We start from the raw sequence: 14259 nt of genomic DNA, 5'->3' as shown, positions 1-14259 counted from the left end.
TATTATAATCGTGCCACCATAATTTTTCCATAATTTATTTCAAGTATTCTTCTATATCAAAATTTGGAGCAACAGAATTATGCTATGGCTACGTCTGCCCCCAATTTCAAAGAAACTGAGATAATCAATCTTACTTTGCAAAAAACTTTTACAAGAGAAATGTAGCAATCCAACCCGACAAACCCTATGTTTGATGTTGATCATAACTCTTTCTCTTCCCTTGATCTTGAGCTCGATCAAGTAACCCGATAAAACCAATTGATCCTCTGTTACCGCTACTCATTCGACGAAACCACTTTCTTAGAAGCTTTCATTCGACTGAATCCAATTGCAAATTATCGTGACCCAAGACTCCCAAACGATCCTCTTGTTACCACTACTCTTTCAATAGAACCACCTTGTTCGAAGCTTTCACTCGGCTGAATTCGAATTCCCAAATCAACACCTTGATATTGGAAGACAAACCCTAACTGGGTTTTCCCAATGAAATCTCCAAAGATTTTCAATCCAATTTATAATTCAACAACCTAAATTGGACGTTATCAACACTAAATCTAGATGGCATCCAAATAAAGAATGATTATGTGTAATTTGTTTGTGTGTATGAATAGATGTAAGGTTGAAGATGAAGATAACTTTATGTATGTTTATGGTTTCATCTTATCGCGAATGATGCATGTATGAAGTATTTGTATGTGTGCAAGTTGGAGGCAAAAAGAGAAACTAGAAATTTAGAAAAGAATGCAATTTCTCAAAACAAAAAAAAAAAATATGCTACATGTGTCGACACATATAAGTCATGTGCAAACACATGTTGATGCATGTGTCGACCTATACAAGGTCATGTGTTGACTCATGAAAGACAAAAGTTACATGCTTTAAAATTGAGCAGCATGTGTCAACACATTTATCATATATGTCGACTCACAGAAGAAAACTTTCTTCTATGGGTCGATCTGAAAGCCCTCATGTGTCAACACATGCAAACAGAGGTTACATGCCTTAATAATGATCTGTATGTATCAAATCATAGCGCGTATGTGTCGACACATAACCTTATTTTTCACATAAAACATGATTTATGATTCATAAAATCTTTTCTAAATTCATTCTAAGTTTCCTAATACTAAGATGCACATTAAGACTCAGAGATATCGTCCAATATACAAAAATGCTAAAGTTCTCCTAGCATTTTGACATCATACAAAACATATCTAATAGGAAGATGAACTCGCAATGGTATCCACATGAATGAATCCTTGTTTCCCCTCAGGGCGATTACATGTTGGATCCTCGTGAAGCAGGCATTACCTCCCCGCGAGGTGATTACTTGTTGGATCCTCGTGAATAAATTCTTATCTTCTTTATTGACGAGTATATTGAAAGTTTGCAATGCTGCCTACACAATCCTTTGAGGGAAGCCTTAGCATCCTTAGAGAAATAAAATCATCACCAGAGGGAGGCCTTCACCCACAAGGAAAAAAAATAAATAGTGGTAGATGTTTTAAAAGGTAATATGAATATACAAATTACGAGAATAATATTGATTGGATGTCCAAAGGCATGCAACATATTACCTACATGTCAAGACGAGACTCTTGAATCATTTGTCCTCTTGAGTTTCACCAAGGTTGAAGACGTCACCTTGGGTTTCATCTAGAGGAACATACTCGACCAGATGGTCTCCCTAGACTAACTTAAATAAGTTTATTTGTCTCAGGTCCAGGCCCAGATTAAGGAATGCCATATGTGTCATTCGCCCGCTTGAAGTATAAATAAGAAGTTTCTACCAAGTCATCTTTGAGGTTAGATACTTCTTTCTAAAGCATCTTGATATAATCAAGGGACTCATTCAAAAAGCCTTAACTCATGTTTTTCCTAAGCAACACTTTAGTCTTTCCTCGCGAATTGATGTTCCATTTCTTTTAGTGATTGACGTTCCAATTCCCCTAGTTGACGCATAAGTTGGATCTATGACATCAGGATGCACGTCATAGGTTCAACTACCAAAGTGAGGCAACACCTCACACCAAAGTCTCATCGGAGGGACTCACCAAAGTCTCGTTAGAAGGATTTATCAAAGTCTCACTAAAAGGACTCGACAAAGTCTCTCCTGAGGGTCTTAACTCATCCTCACCCGAGGATCTTAACTTAGTCTTAAGGGGACGTTCAAGATCCAAGGGAAAGAGTGGAGACTCGGCGAGGCTCATTCCTAAGGTCCAAAGATGAACAAAAGGTTAAACTACTCCGGCCTCTACGAGCCCTAGTGCTAGAGGGACTGTGTAATGATATAACTTAAAAAGGCTTTGGAGACGAAGCGAGGGGGCACTCTCTTAGCCTTTACCTTCTCGAATCGCCCATGCATTAGTTCGAGCACCGTCATGTTGGTTCGGACACCCTTATCTAGATAAGTCGCTTAAGTCTCCATAATTCTCATCCATGATGTGTCAATGTGTGTAGAGCATCTATGGACCAATAGACGTTACATATGAAGTCATGGGACCTAACCTTGCCCCTTGAGTCTCGAGAAAACAACCATTCACGCATAAAGTGGTTGATGAATAATAAGGGACTCTGTTTAGTACCTAGGGTTATAAATAGGTCAATACCATGATAGTGGAAGATCAGTCTCTAACACCGAGAAACATCCCGTACATAGTTTTTCACTCCATCGTGTGGGTTAGCTCTAATCCTCAACAAACCCTAAAACCTTTGACAACCCTTAATCATTTGGAGTTATTATGCTGATTGTACTTTTATGCAATACTATATATTATCCTACTATAATGTCTAGAAAATGAAGGCCAACAGTGAAATAAGAAGGTACAACATGCAACATATGTAGGCTTTTTTTCACGTAGTATAGTATCTCGCACAGAGATATTATGTCAATCTCTCAAATTAATTTAATGGTTAATCGCATCTCACGTTGTTTCATATGCATGCACTTACAAATTATTTCTTTTATTTCAAGAGGAAAACACATCTCTTTATAAGTATTCAGATCTTTTCTGATTCAAATTTTATTTTTCACTTTCTTACTGATTTTAGCGTTGGAGTGCTAATTTTGGAGGTCATTCATTTTTTCGTCACATTACAAGTTCCGAACCATGGCAATAAACTACAGATTCATCCCTCCGATCAACTCTAATTTCAGAGCCGAATTTAAATGGAAAGGTTTAAATTTAAATATAATTTTTAATCGGCAAAATTCTTTTTTTGGTTCTGTATGTTAACCCCGAGGTTCATTTTAATCCCTTAACTTCAAAAAGTTCCGTATTAATCCTTTAACTTTTCAAACCGTATCATGTTGGTTCTTTTTCGTCTATTTAAAGACTCAAAAACTCAAAAATTGATCGCTAAATCAGTCGTTAAGAAGATTAAAAAGACTAAAATGATACATTTTAAAGATGTAATAGACCATTATAAAACTTTTTAAAGTTACGAAACTAAAATAAACTCCAAGATTAACGTACCAAAAACATAATTTGTCTTTTTAATTTGTATTAAATAATAAATATTTAAATCAAAATTAATTGTTTGATCTTGCATATTTGTCACCGGAGAAGTGAGTGGGTGATGTGGAGTAAGAAGGAATGGTCGACACGTGTGGATGGTATATGATGATTGGGCATGAGAGCGTGTGAAAGAAAATCGTGGAAAGAAAGTGAGAAAATAGAGAGGTATAGAAATGAATGTGAGCTACTACTACCACTCTTCCCCCGCATTGGCGCATCATTCCCGCCTCTCGTGTTATGCCCCAATAACACCCACTTCTCTAACCCTCTTACACCATCATCGTCCTCTTTCTGTCTCCTTCTTCCAAAACCCTAATTTTCTCACGGGGAACACTATCTTCTTCAAGATGCAGGTAATTCAACCTCTTCCCTCCCTCATTTTTACCCTAATATTCGCAAACACTGTGTTTGAATAATTGAATTGATGATTTAGCGTGAAATTGAGTGGAACCAAATATAATAGGTTAGTAAGATTTTTTTCCCATTCCATTTATGTTTTATTGTTAAAAAAAATTACAGCGATTCTGCTCTGTAAGTGGCAAAAGTAAGAACAAAGCAATGGTGGAGAGGTTGCAGCATTTTGGAGTAATCGTGTCAAGTAAGGTTGCTGAAGTGATGGAGACTGTTGACAGAGCTTTGTTTGTACCCAGTGGATCAGCGGCACCTTATGATGATAGCCCCGTGGCAATTGGCTATAATGCCACTATATCTGCACCTCATATGCATGCTACCTGCCTTCAGTTGCTGGAGGAGAATTTGCAACCTGGGATGCACGCTCTCGACGTTGGCTCTGGTATGATTTTGATTTTGTGAGTGAGGATACCTTGGTTTTACAAAAAAGAATTGATAAGTTACTACTTACTGTTGTATGTTAATGTGACTGATTGTTGAGATAGATTGTATAACCTAGAATAGTTGATGACAAGCGGTAATGATAAGGATGAGTAGAAAAAACTAGACATTAATGCCCAAACGCTAAATTGCTTAGTATGTAGATGCATAGTAGATTCTTAGTTAATACATAAATTTCCATCTCTGGAGAAGTTATATAGTCAGAAGCAAGATATAGTGAAGATGTTATGATAGCATACCATGACTATGTTTGTTGAAAGGCAATTAGTAATAGCATCTGGGTTCTCCTATTGATTTACTCATTCCCAATTCAGGGTTATAAAGCCGGAGAAAAACATTGTGAAGATGCTATGATATGGTAACATTACCATGACTGTGTAAGAAAATTAGAAATAGCATCGCAATTCTCCTATTGATTTACTCAATCCCAATTCAGGGTGGAAATTTTGTTTGTTTGAAGACGTGAGATATGGAATGACTGATGTTTTATATTACGACATTTTTGTCCTTTTTTTAACTTTCCTCATTGTTCTCTTCCCTTGGTGTTTATAATTTTAACCTTTTGAGCGTGTTTGCAGGAACAGGGTATCTGACTGCATGTTTTGCCCTGATGGTTGGACCCCAAGGTCGTGCTGTTGGTGTGGAGCATATTCCTGAATTAGTTTCACTTGCAAAAGAAAATATTCAAAATAGTGCTGCAGCTACACTATCAAAAGATGGTTCCCTTTCTGTACATTCTGGTGGTATGATTTTGAAAATTTCTGTGAATCTGAAAGATTGAAGCTTTTCATCTTAGCATGGCAATTGAATCTAGTTGACTATGAAAGTTGAATCTAGTCCTTGTTCCAGGTATAAGGGATGAAGACTTGATGTAAATGATTAACTAATTTTAATTATGTTGAGTCCATGAAATAAACAGAGAAAATATAACCTATTTGCCAAGATCTATGATTTCTTGGAGGTAATTAAGTCCACAAAAACTGACAGTAGAGTTGATCCAAAAGTATTGTTCGTGTTATAGTTATCTAAGATTTTTTTACTGTGGCTGCATAGAAGTTAATCGTGTTCATTGAAACTTTTGAATTAGTAGTGTTTGTACCAAAATGAGAAAATGAATTAACACATTGATAGTTTCAAATATTTGATGAATTGTCATGTTGACAGATGGAAGGGAAGGTTGGCCAGAATTTGCTCCTTATGATGCCATTCACGTTGGAGCAGCTGCACCAGAAATTCCCCAACCACTCATTGACCAGTTGAAACCTGGTGGGAGAATGGTGATTCCTGTTGGTAACATATTTCAAGATTTGAAAGTGGTGGATAAGAACCCTGATGGTTCTATCAGTATCCGGACTGAGACCTCCGTTCGTTATGTGCCCCTTACTAGTCGAGAAGCCCAACTTCGCGGCTACTAAGATGGAGGCAAAATCCTGAATTTTGGAAAGCTAATGCTTCAGGTTGTGAGTGTTTGCAACTTCAATGTACACACATGCCCGTAGAATTTGTATAGTTTAATGTTTCTTGAATTTTTTATGTTTTATACATATGTCTATCATATGTTGGAACTTGATGTAAGCACATGCTATGAGAATTTGGATAGTAAAAAGGTCCTTGCTTATCTAACATGATAGATTCATGTAAACCTCTCGCAAGCACAGACACGAACAAACACCCTGAAAGTGATAATTTCCGTTACATATGTGATATTTGACTTTTATTTATTCATCGATTAAATGAACTTAAATATTCAATTAAAAATTAATGTCTTTAATTCTTTTTCATTGATATCATTGTTTCAATAATATTTAATTTTTCAAATGAGTGAGAATCGTCTATAAAAATGTATAAGATGTGTTAAATAGAGAAAAAACATTTTTTTTAATATTTAACTGAATTGTCAGACATATGTTATATAGGAGTTGAACTTTGGTAGTGTCAGGAGACGCTTATTTCTAGCATTGTGACATGCTTCACATGTGGTATTAATTATTTTTGATATATATTTTTAATTTTTAAATTTGTTTTTTAATTTATAAGGACCTTTTATTTAATTGTAGGCTTTACAAAATTTATATATTTTTGTGAACAATTCTTTTAATAAAACTTTTATTTTTATTTCTTAATTTTTCTTTTCTAGTCTAATAGTTAAACTCTAATTAGTGGTAGTCGGAGAATTCTTTATGATTGTTGCTTTCATTTTCTTCCTCACTATCTTGTAAACCCCCAAACCCCACCTCAGATGATTTTCTTTTAAGTCACAGAACAACATCTTGACTGTTAATGAGCTAATCTGACTCTTAGGGTGTTTGGTGGAGGAAAGAAGTTGAGAAGAGAGAAAGAGATAAGAAAGAGGATGAAAAGAGAGAAAAAGATGAGAAATAGAGTAGATTTGATGTATTGTTTGGTATAAAAGAAAGAAGAGAGAAATAGAAGAGAAAGAAGTGTTTTATTTTATGATAAAGACATAAATGTCCCTAGTTGAATTAAATTAATTTATAATTGTATTGATTAAATATTTATTTTTTCTAATGTTATTAATTAATTTTTAAATGATAAATATGTATTAAAGAAACTGCTTGATTTTATTTTTAACTTTATAATGTTGATTTAATTTTTTTAATTAAAAATTATATAAATTTTACTATAAATAAATTCTTTATTAGTTAATACAATGAATTTGTAAATAGATTTTAAATAATTTTATATTCTTGATATTCTTATGAAAAGAATAATCTCGTAAATATAAAAGAAGCATGTATAATACGGAGTACATACTGTAAAATAATGATTAACAAAACAGAAAGAAAAAAGTTTAAAAAACAAACATAGATGTTAATTTAAGGAGATTTTCGTCATTTTCTTAGAATAACTTGTCCTCTTTCCACTTTCTTCTCTATTTTGAGAAGATTGAAATTAGGCATGGAACCCACATATTTCTCACTCTCTGCAACTTCTCTCTCACAAACCAAACAAACAAAATTATGTGTTTCTTATCAACTTCTCTCCTCTCAACTTCTCTCTTCCTTATTTCACCTATACCAAACACACCAAATGAGCTAATCACCTATACGTACAATCTTAAAACAATCATGGAAACTACAACGGAGTCAATACGAAAACACCAACCAAAACCTCTCTAAGCATTTGGATTAGTTGAGCAATATTGATGACCAATGAGAGCTATATTTGCAACACTCACATCTTTCATGAGTCAACACGTTTTACTTCCACGACAGCATCTTCATCACAAATCAGAGTTTTGCATGCATACCTACCTCTCACCCCCCTTACCCACTTCCCTTATCCACATAAGAGAGAGTTAACCCACCATTTGATTAGTCATCCCACCGCACTTAACTTTTCTCAACCACCCCCTTTTCACCAACATTACATTCAATAAAACTGCATATGAAACAAATTTGATTAGTCACCCCATGTGGTGTCTTCCTGTATATACTTTTTTATTTGCTTTCCAATCTTTAGTTCATGTTTACAAGTCTGTCTGATTGCACTAGACAGATTGTGCATATCCGGTACGCTGAACACAACATGGTTATGTCTAGTCCCTTCGACTGTAAAGCATGCAACACTCCATGCATTAATCCCATCAACAGTGAACGCATGTGATGCTCCATGCATGCATCCCATCAACTGTAAACGCATGAGAGTATACAGTATGCATTGTTTGATAATTTTGTGTTTCAGAAGCAACTTTCTTCTTCTACTTAAACTAAAGAATTCAATGCACAATCAAACATCTCATTACACACTTGTAAACAGTCAACAATGGTCCCTTCATCACGATACATTATCAATGCACATGTAAATGGTGAGACATACATTTGTGAAGTTGCTGGTTTTCTGTTTAGAAACACTGAAATTACACGATTTTCTTTAAACAGGAAAGCAATTTTTTCTTAATTCAAAAAGAGATTAGAGGCGAAGCTTGCACGGGGTGATGTATCACAAATTTTGTACCAATATCTATTTTTCGTGGAAACAACCCAGTCAAGTTTTTTCAAGTTGAGGTCCAGGATGATGAAGACTTACAGAATATGTTTGCTAATCATAAGCATTATGGTTACGACTCCTTAGAGTTGTATGTTACCCTAAAAGAAATGCAACTATCACAATTGGTTGAGTCACAAGTTATTGTACCATTGGTTGAAGAGCAAGCAGAGGTCAACGTCATAGACGAAGAAGAAGAAGAAGAAGAAGAAGAATCGGAGTTAGAAGCTGATTACATGGTCAATGAGGAATCCGAAGACGAAGAAGACGTTGATGTGCCTCCAGCTCAAGTGTACACGCTTCCTGCACATATGAGTAACTTGAACTTGGATAGGGATGAACCATCATCTGATATTTTCTTCAACCCGTACATACAATTCGATGAGCTGTTAAAAGTTGGAGCATTCTCCCGACGGAACGTGTGTTCAAGGAAATGGGATATTCCATCAATTGTTTTGGGCTTTTCGACCTTGTATAAGAGGATTTGCATATTGTAAACCATTTCTTCAAATAGATGACACTTGGGGTTGGAGTTTCTTTCTCAGGAATCTCCGGACATACATTGCTCCCCAACCTGATCTCTGTTTGATTTCCGATAGGCATGCTTCCATCGAGAGTGCATACAATAATCCAGCAAACAGTTGGCACGACCCACCTTAAATCCATGTCTACTGTATTCAACATATTGTACAAAATTTCATGCGGGAGATCAATGATAAGGTTCTTCGAAAGACTCTTGTCAATGTTGGATATGCATTAACTCAATCAACATCCCAACATTATTGATGTGAAATCGTATTGTAAAATTTGGATGCACACAGGTGGATTAATAATCTAGCCAGAGAGAAATGGACTAGGGTTTACGACAACGGGCAACAATGGGTCACATGACTACAAATCTTGTGGAGCCGATGAACGGTGTTTTTAAGGGCATCAAACAACTTTCGATTATTGCGTTGGTGAGATCAACCTACTTTAGGATGGCTTCCCTTTTCGCAACAAGAGGTTAGCGGTGGAGTGGAATTTCCAAATCAGAACAGCTGTTCAGCGAATGCTGCATGAAATTTATGAAAGAACAGACTTCCAAAGCCAACAACCATCATGTTACAGCGTTCGGTCGATAAAACCGCACCTTCAGTGTCAAAGAAATAGTTGACCACAATGAGGGTCTGCCGAGACAAGAGTACAGAGTTCTGCTACAAGAGGGCTGGTGCAACTGCGGAAAGTTTCAAGCCTTTCATATGCCTTGCTCTCATGTCATAGCAGCATGTTCATATGCGCACCGAGATGTCTTAACACTCCTATCTACCATTTACAAGACCGAAACCTTGCTTGGTATATATAACAATGCATTTCCTGTGATGACAAATGAGGATTATTGGCCTTCATATGAGGAGGAAGTAGTTTGGCATAATGACATGATGCGAAGAAAGAAAAAGGATCGACCCAATAACACGCGTATTAGAACCGATATGGATGATCATGAAAAAATGAAAAGAAAGTGTAGCATATGTCGTTAGGTCGGACAGATAATTGTATTTCCTATTTGTACTATCTTTTGTAAAATCAACTAGACTTTATTTATTCATGAAACATATGGGTATTACAACTAAACAAACACAAACAAAACTTAAACAACACCACAATTAAAGCTTAAAAAACCACAACGCTAAAACAACAACAACACAAACAACGCTTAACAATAAACACGAACATAAATTATCAACATTAATACAACAACATTTTTACGATATCACAACCATCAAAACGATATCATTTGTCTCATGCATCATGACCATGACATCAGTGTTGTTCTTAACTTCATCCCACCACCAACGTTCGATTTTTCCCGTGTTAATTGACGTCCTCGTTCTCTGCCTCTGAATTCGTCTGATGCTTTCACCAGCTTCGTACCCCCCGTCTAACCATCGCATCAACAACCTCTTCAGATGGTCCATATAATAAATGTTCCAAAATTTTATTTTAATCAGAGGTTTCACAAGTGAGAAACAAACATGAGCATCTCTCTTAAAATCGACAAGGCAGCCATAACAAAAAATCGAAGAGAATGTGAGAAAACAGTGGAGAAAATATATAAAATATAAAGGGGGGTTGAGGGTATATTTATAGAAAAAACCCTAACACATAGGAGTCACTCCATATGGCTTTTATTTATAAAATATGTACTTAAGCGTCGTCTCATATGACTCCTATGTACAAAATATGCACATAGGCGCCACCCCATATGACTCTTATGTACAAAATATTTATGTGGGTACCACCTGAGTGCGAACCCTAATTTTTCTAACACATTGGAGCCACCTGGGGTGGCGTATACACCCAAATTTTTTGCCTAAGGCACCATGGCCATGGGGTTGCACCATTGCTTTTGCCTAAGGCACCATGGCCATGGGTTTGCACGTATGTGTAAGGCACCCCAAATCTGGTTACCTAGATAAATATTTTGAAAAGTTGATTTTTTTTTTTAAATTGATTATTTCAATTTTTTTCACAAAGTTCAGTCTTGCCTAAAAGAAATCTTGCACTGTGCATTATTTAGATAAAACTTCGAACAACATTTTTTTAAATTATATTGTAAAACAAAGCACAAGAGTCATACACTCCTATATTAAAACACATCAATATGACACAATAAATAATTCATCCGAATACATTCAAGTACTGTAAAACAATATGGTAGAAAATTTCCTGCTAATAGACATTTGTGATAGTAAGAACTACCCCTACCTACACTCCACCTCTCCGATTTTTTCATTTCATAAATTGTACTAGCAAATAGTCGACAGAAAATGCAAAAACTTGAAACCGTCTGCATGAGAAGAAAATTATGTAAGTAGAATTTCTACTATATCCTCAGCTATTAAAATAGAGATTTAACATTAGCAGATTACTTGCAGCACCACTCAAAAGGAGCCCCGCCTGGGCCTGTCTATAGCAACACTCACTTTTATTGCCCTCCCTTCCACAATCTGCAAAAAAAGAAAATTACCACATATCAAAGAAATCATCCAAAAACATACCCTGCACGTAGTCGTTAATTCAGTTTTAGTTATTTGTTTCCCCAGTTTAACATGAGCCCATAATAATCATATTCCCTTCGATTTGCATCTAAACATTGATCACTTAACAAAGTACTTAAGTAATACCTGACCATCAAGGGCAGCAATGGCATCACTCATTTCTTTCTCATCAGACAAAGTGACAAAGCCAAAGCCACGTGATCGACCAGTCTCTCTATCATAGACTACTCGAGCACTCACAACCTTACCATGTTCACTGAAAACTTGCTCAAGTATACTATCATCAACTTCCCATGATAAGTTACCAACATAAACTCTCATGACAGGTTCATATGTACGAGGTGGGCGGTCTTCCCGCTCTGGCCTTGTTCCTCTTGGAGAAGCCTTATTCACAGTCAAGGCTCTTCCATTATAATCCTGTCACAGAAATATGGATAAGAACCAAAAGAGCAAAAAAAATTCAATAAAATCGATTAGAAATAAAACACCAATAGTAATAATAATAAATTACTTTGCACAAAATAAACATTAAGACACATTTGAGGGCCAGTTTGTTTCAGCTTTAAAAAAATGAATTTTTTCTTTGTATTTTTGAAAATAGATTTTCTAAAACTGTTTTTCAAAATATTACAAATTTTTTTATATCCGTTTTTTCTAAAATGAAACACTTAATTTGACATCCTATAACATAAACATACATAATTGAAGACTAAAACTTAGTCAAAATCATAATTTTTTCAAAAAGTTGTATTTCAAAAATGATTTTTATGAAAATCTATTTGAAATAGCTTCAAAATTAAGTGATTTTTTGAATTTTTGATATCCAAATTTTTTCCCCATAAATAGATGAAATACCTAAAATCATATTTTAAGAATAACTATTCAAACAAAATTTTCATTTGAAGCTTTTATAAAAAGTTTCTTTGTAAAAAATTTTTTCACAAAATTTGATAACACTATAAAAATCATTTTTAAAAAAAGCCAAAACAAACGGGCCCTGACTAGTATAAAAGAAAGAGCATGAAACTTAAACTCCTTTACATATGTAGATTTATTTTCATATAAATATGAAATCCAACAAGAAAACAAAAGGTTATGCTAAGATAGGATTATGAGAAGCACCAAAAGTTCAAAGTGGTTGTCACAACATACACACTAATAATGCTCATAGTTACAAATCCACATTTATGAATTGGATCTTGAACTTACATAGCCGCTGAATTTCTCCACACCAGCTTCAGCTTCTTCAACAGTACTCATGGTTACAAATCCAAATCCGCGACTCCGGTCAGTTTCCCTGTTATAAATAACCTAAAACAACAACAACCATAACTCAATTTCATTTCACCACAAACAGAACGCAATATAACTAACACACAACCAATTGAGAATTGAAAACAATCGAAATTGAAAAGACTAACCTCAGCAATCTCTACAGTTCCAGCCGACTCAAAAAGCATGGCGAGTTTCTCACTATCAACATCATAAGGCAAATTACCAACGAACAATTTCGCATCTTCTGGCGGTTCCGCAAAATCACCTCCCACAGAGTCTTCTTCACCAGTCTCGTTTTCAGCAGTTTCGGGTTCCCCCCAATCGAGAACTCCGTCGGTTTCAACGGCACCTTCTTCGTCTGTGGTTAGTGTGTCACCTTCTTGCGCGGCGAAGAGAGGTGTGGCGCGGTTGGTTTTGTGGAAGAGAGTGAGAGAGGGTGAGGAATTGAGGGAGAGATGGAGTTTGAAGGGTTTGGAGGGGAGTGAGAAGGAGGTAGGTTTGGTTTTGGTGTGGAAGAGTGCGGCTATGGTTAGGGATTTGAAGAGGGGAGTGGTGGAAGTTACAGACATGGTGATAGAATGAAGAAGGTAGTGAAGTGAAGGAATGAGGATATTAGAGGATAAGGGTTTAAATACTCGAACTGAAAATGAACTGGAATCGAGGGTTTTGTGCCAAAAATATTGTAAGAGAAAAAAACAAAAATAAAATCTATACACTCTAGTCTTGAGTAGTTTTTTTTTTTTTTTTTTTAAATAAGGCTCATATATTGATAAAGAACTAAAGAAGAAAGAGATACAATAAGAATTAAAAAAAGCGGAGTTAGTTTAATCCTATCAAAAACTATCAAATTTAAAAAAAAGGTATTTCTAATTTATTCTTTATAAAATCACCTTTAATTCTAAGTGGGATGGAGTTAAGAATATCGGCGGAATCTGTGTTGAGCGCTAAATTAGTTAAGAAAATCAACACAAGAGTTCCCTTCCTTGTGTATGTGAGTAATTATGATGTTAGTAGTATTAACCGGATTCAAATTTCTATTCCACCTATGAAAAAGCTTTAGGGGGCCAAAGTCGGATTAGAGAAAGCGTTAACAACCATACTACAATCGAGTTCGATCCAAATATTCCTCCGACCACGAGAAATTGCTATGTCAATAGCTTTGAGAACAAGGGAAAATTCAACGAACACCGACGACGTCGAAGTAATATTCACTACAAAAGCAAGGGTGAAATTACCCATATGATTCCGGAAAATCCCTCCACACCCAACAGCCTTAGTAACCGGATTAAACGAACCATCACAGTTGCATTTGAGCCAACCCAAAGAAGGAGGACTCCATAGAATCTCTCTGATGTTAGGTGTAACACCCTTCTAAACCCCGCGGAAATTAATAAAATAATTCAGAGTAAAACATGAAAACAAGGGTGCCACAATTCCAATTAAAACAAATTTATCATAACTTCATTGTCATGCTTTCACTAAGGAACAATTCATCATAATACATAAACATCTCATGTTAACACAGCGGAAAATTCATCATACGGATAAGCATAACATCATCTATG

At 35.5% G+C, this 14259-nt stretch overlaps 2 protein-coding genes across 4 annotated transcripts; one reads left to right on the top strand and one right to left on the bottom strand.

The window, feature by feature from the left end:
- Positions 1-3637: 3637 nt before the first annotated feature.
- Positions 3638-5993, top strand: LOC131656052 (protein-L-isoaspartate O-methyltransferase 1-like). Of its 2 annotated transcripts, none has more exons than XM_058925838.1 (4): positions 3638-3871; positions 4038-4311; positions 4955-5113; positions 5535-5993. In XM_058925838.1, the coding sequence occupies exons 1-4, from the start codon at positions 3692-3694 to the stop codon at positions 5783-5785; spliced, it is 864 nt and encodes a 287-aa protein (XP_058781821.1). In that variant the 5' UTR covers positions 3638-3691; the 3' UTR covers positions 5786-5993. The 2 variants fall into 2 exon arrangements, with proteins under 2 accessions (XP_058781821.1, XP_058781820.1); XM_058925837.1 differs by having other exon boundaries at positions 4949-5113.
- Positions 5994-11005: 5012 nt separating this feature from the next.
- LOC131661805 (28 kDa ribonucleoprotein, chloroplastic-like) lies at positions 11006-13340 on the bottom strand. 2 transcript variants are annotated; one of them, XM_058931441.1, is made up of 5 exons: positions 12841-13340; positions 12629-12730; positions 11546-11836; positions 11291-11368; positions 11006-11208 (listed from the first exon to the last, which is right to left on the bottom strand). In XM_058931441.1, exons 1-4 carry the CDS (start codon positions 13261-13263, stop codon positions 11303-11305), a joined length of 882 nt encoding a protein of 293 aa, XP_058787424.1. In that variant the 5' UTR covers positions 13264-13340; the 3' UTR covers positions 11006-11208; positions 11291-11302. The 2 variants fall into 2 exon arrangements, with proteins under 2 accessions (XP_058787424.1, XP_058787423.1); XM_058931440.1 differs by having other exon boundaries at positions 11006-11368.
- Positions 13341-14259: the final 919 nt, after the last annotated feature.

The sequence above is a fragment of the Vicia villosa genome, linkage group LG3 (genome assembly GCF_029867415.1).
Source record: "Vicia villosa cultivar HV-30 ecotype Madison, WI linkage group LG3, Vvil1.0, whole genome shotgun sequence".
In the NCBI taxonomy this organism is placed as follows: Eukaryota; Viridiplantae; Streptophyta; class Magnoliopsida; order Fabales; family Fabaceae; genus Vicia; species Vicia villosa.
Note: the sequence above shows the minus strand (reverse complement) of the source record. Positions and strands in the feature narration are given on the sequence as shown.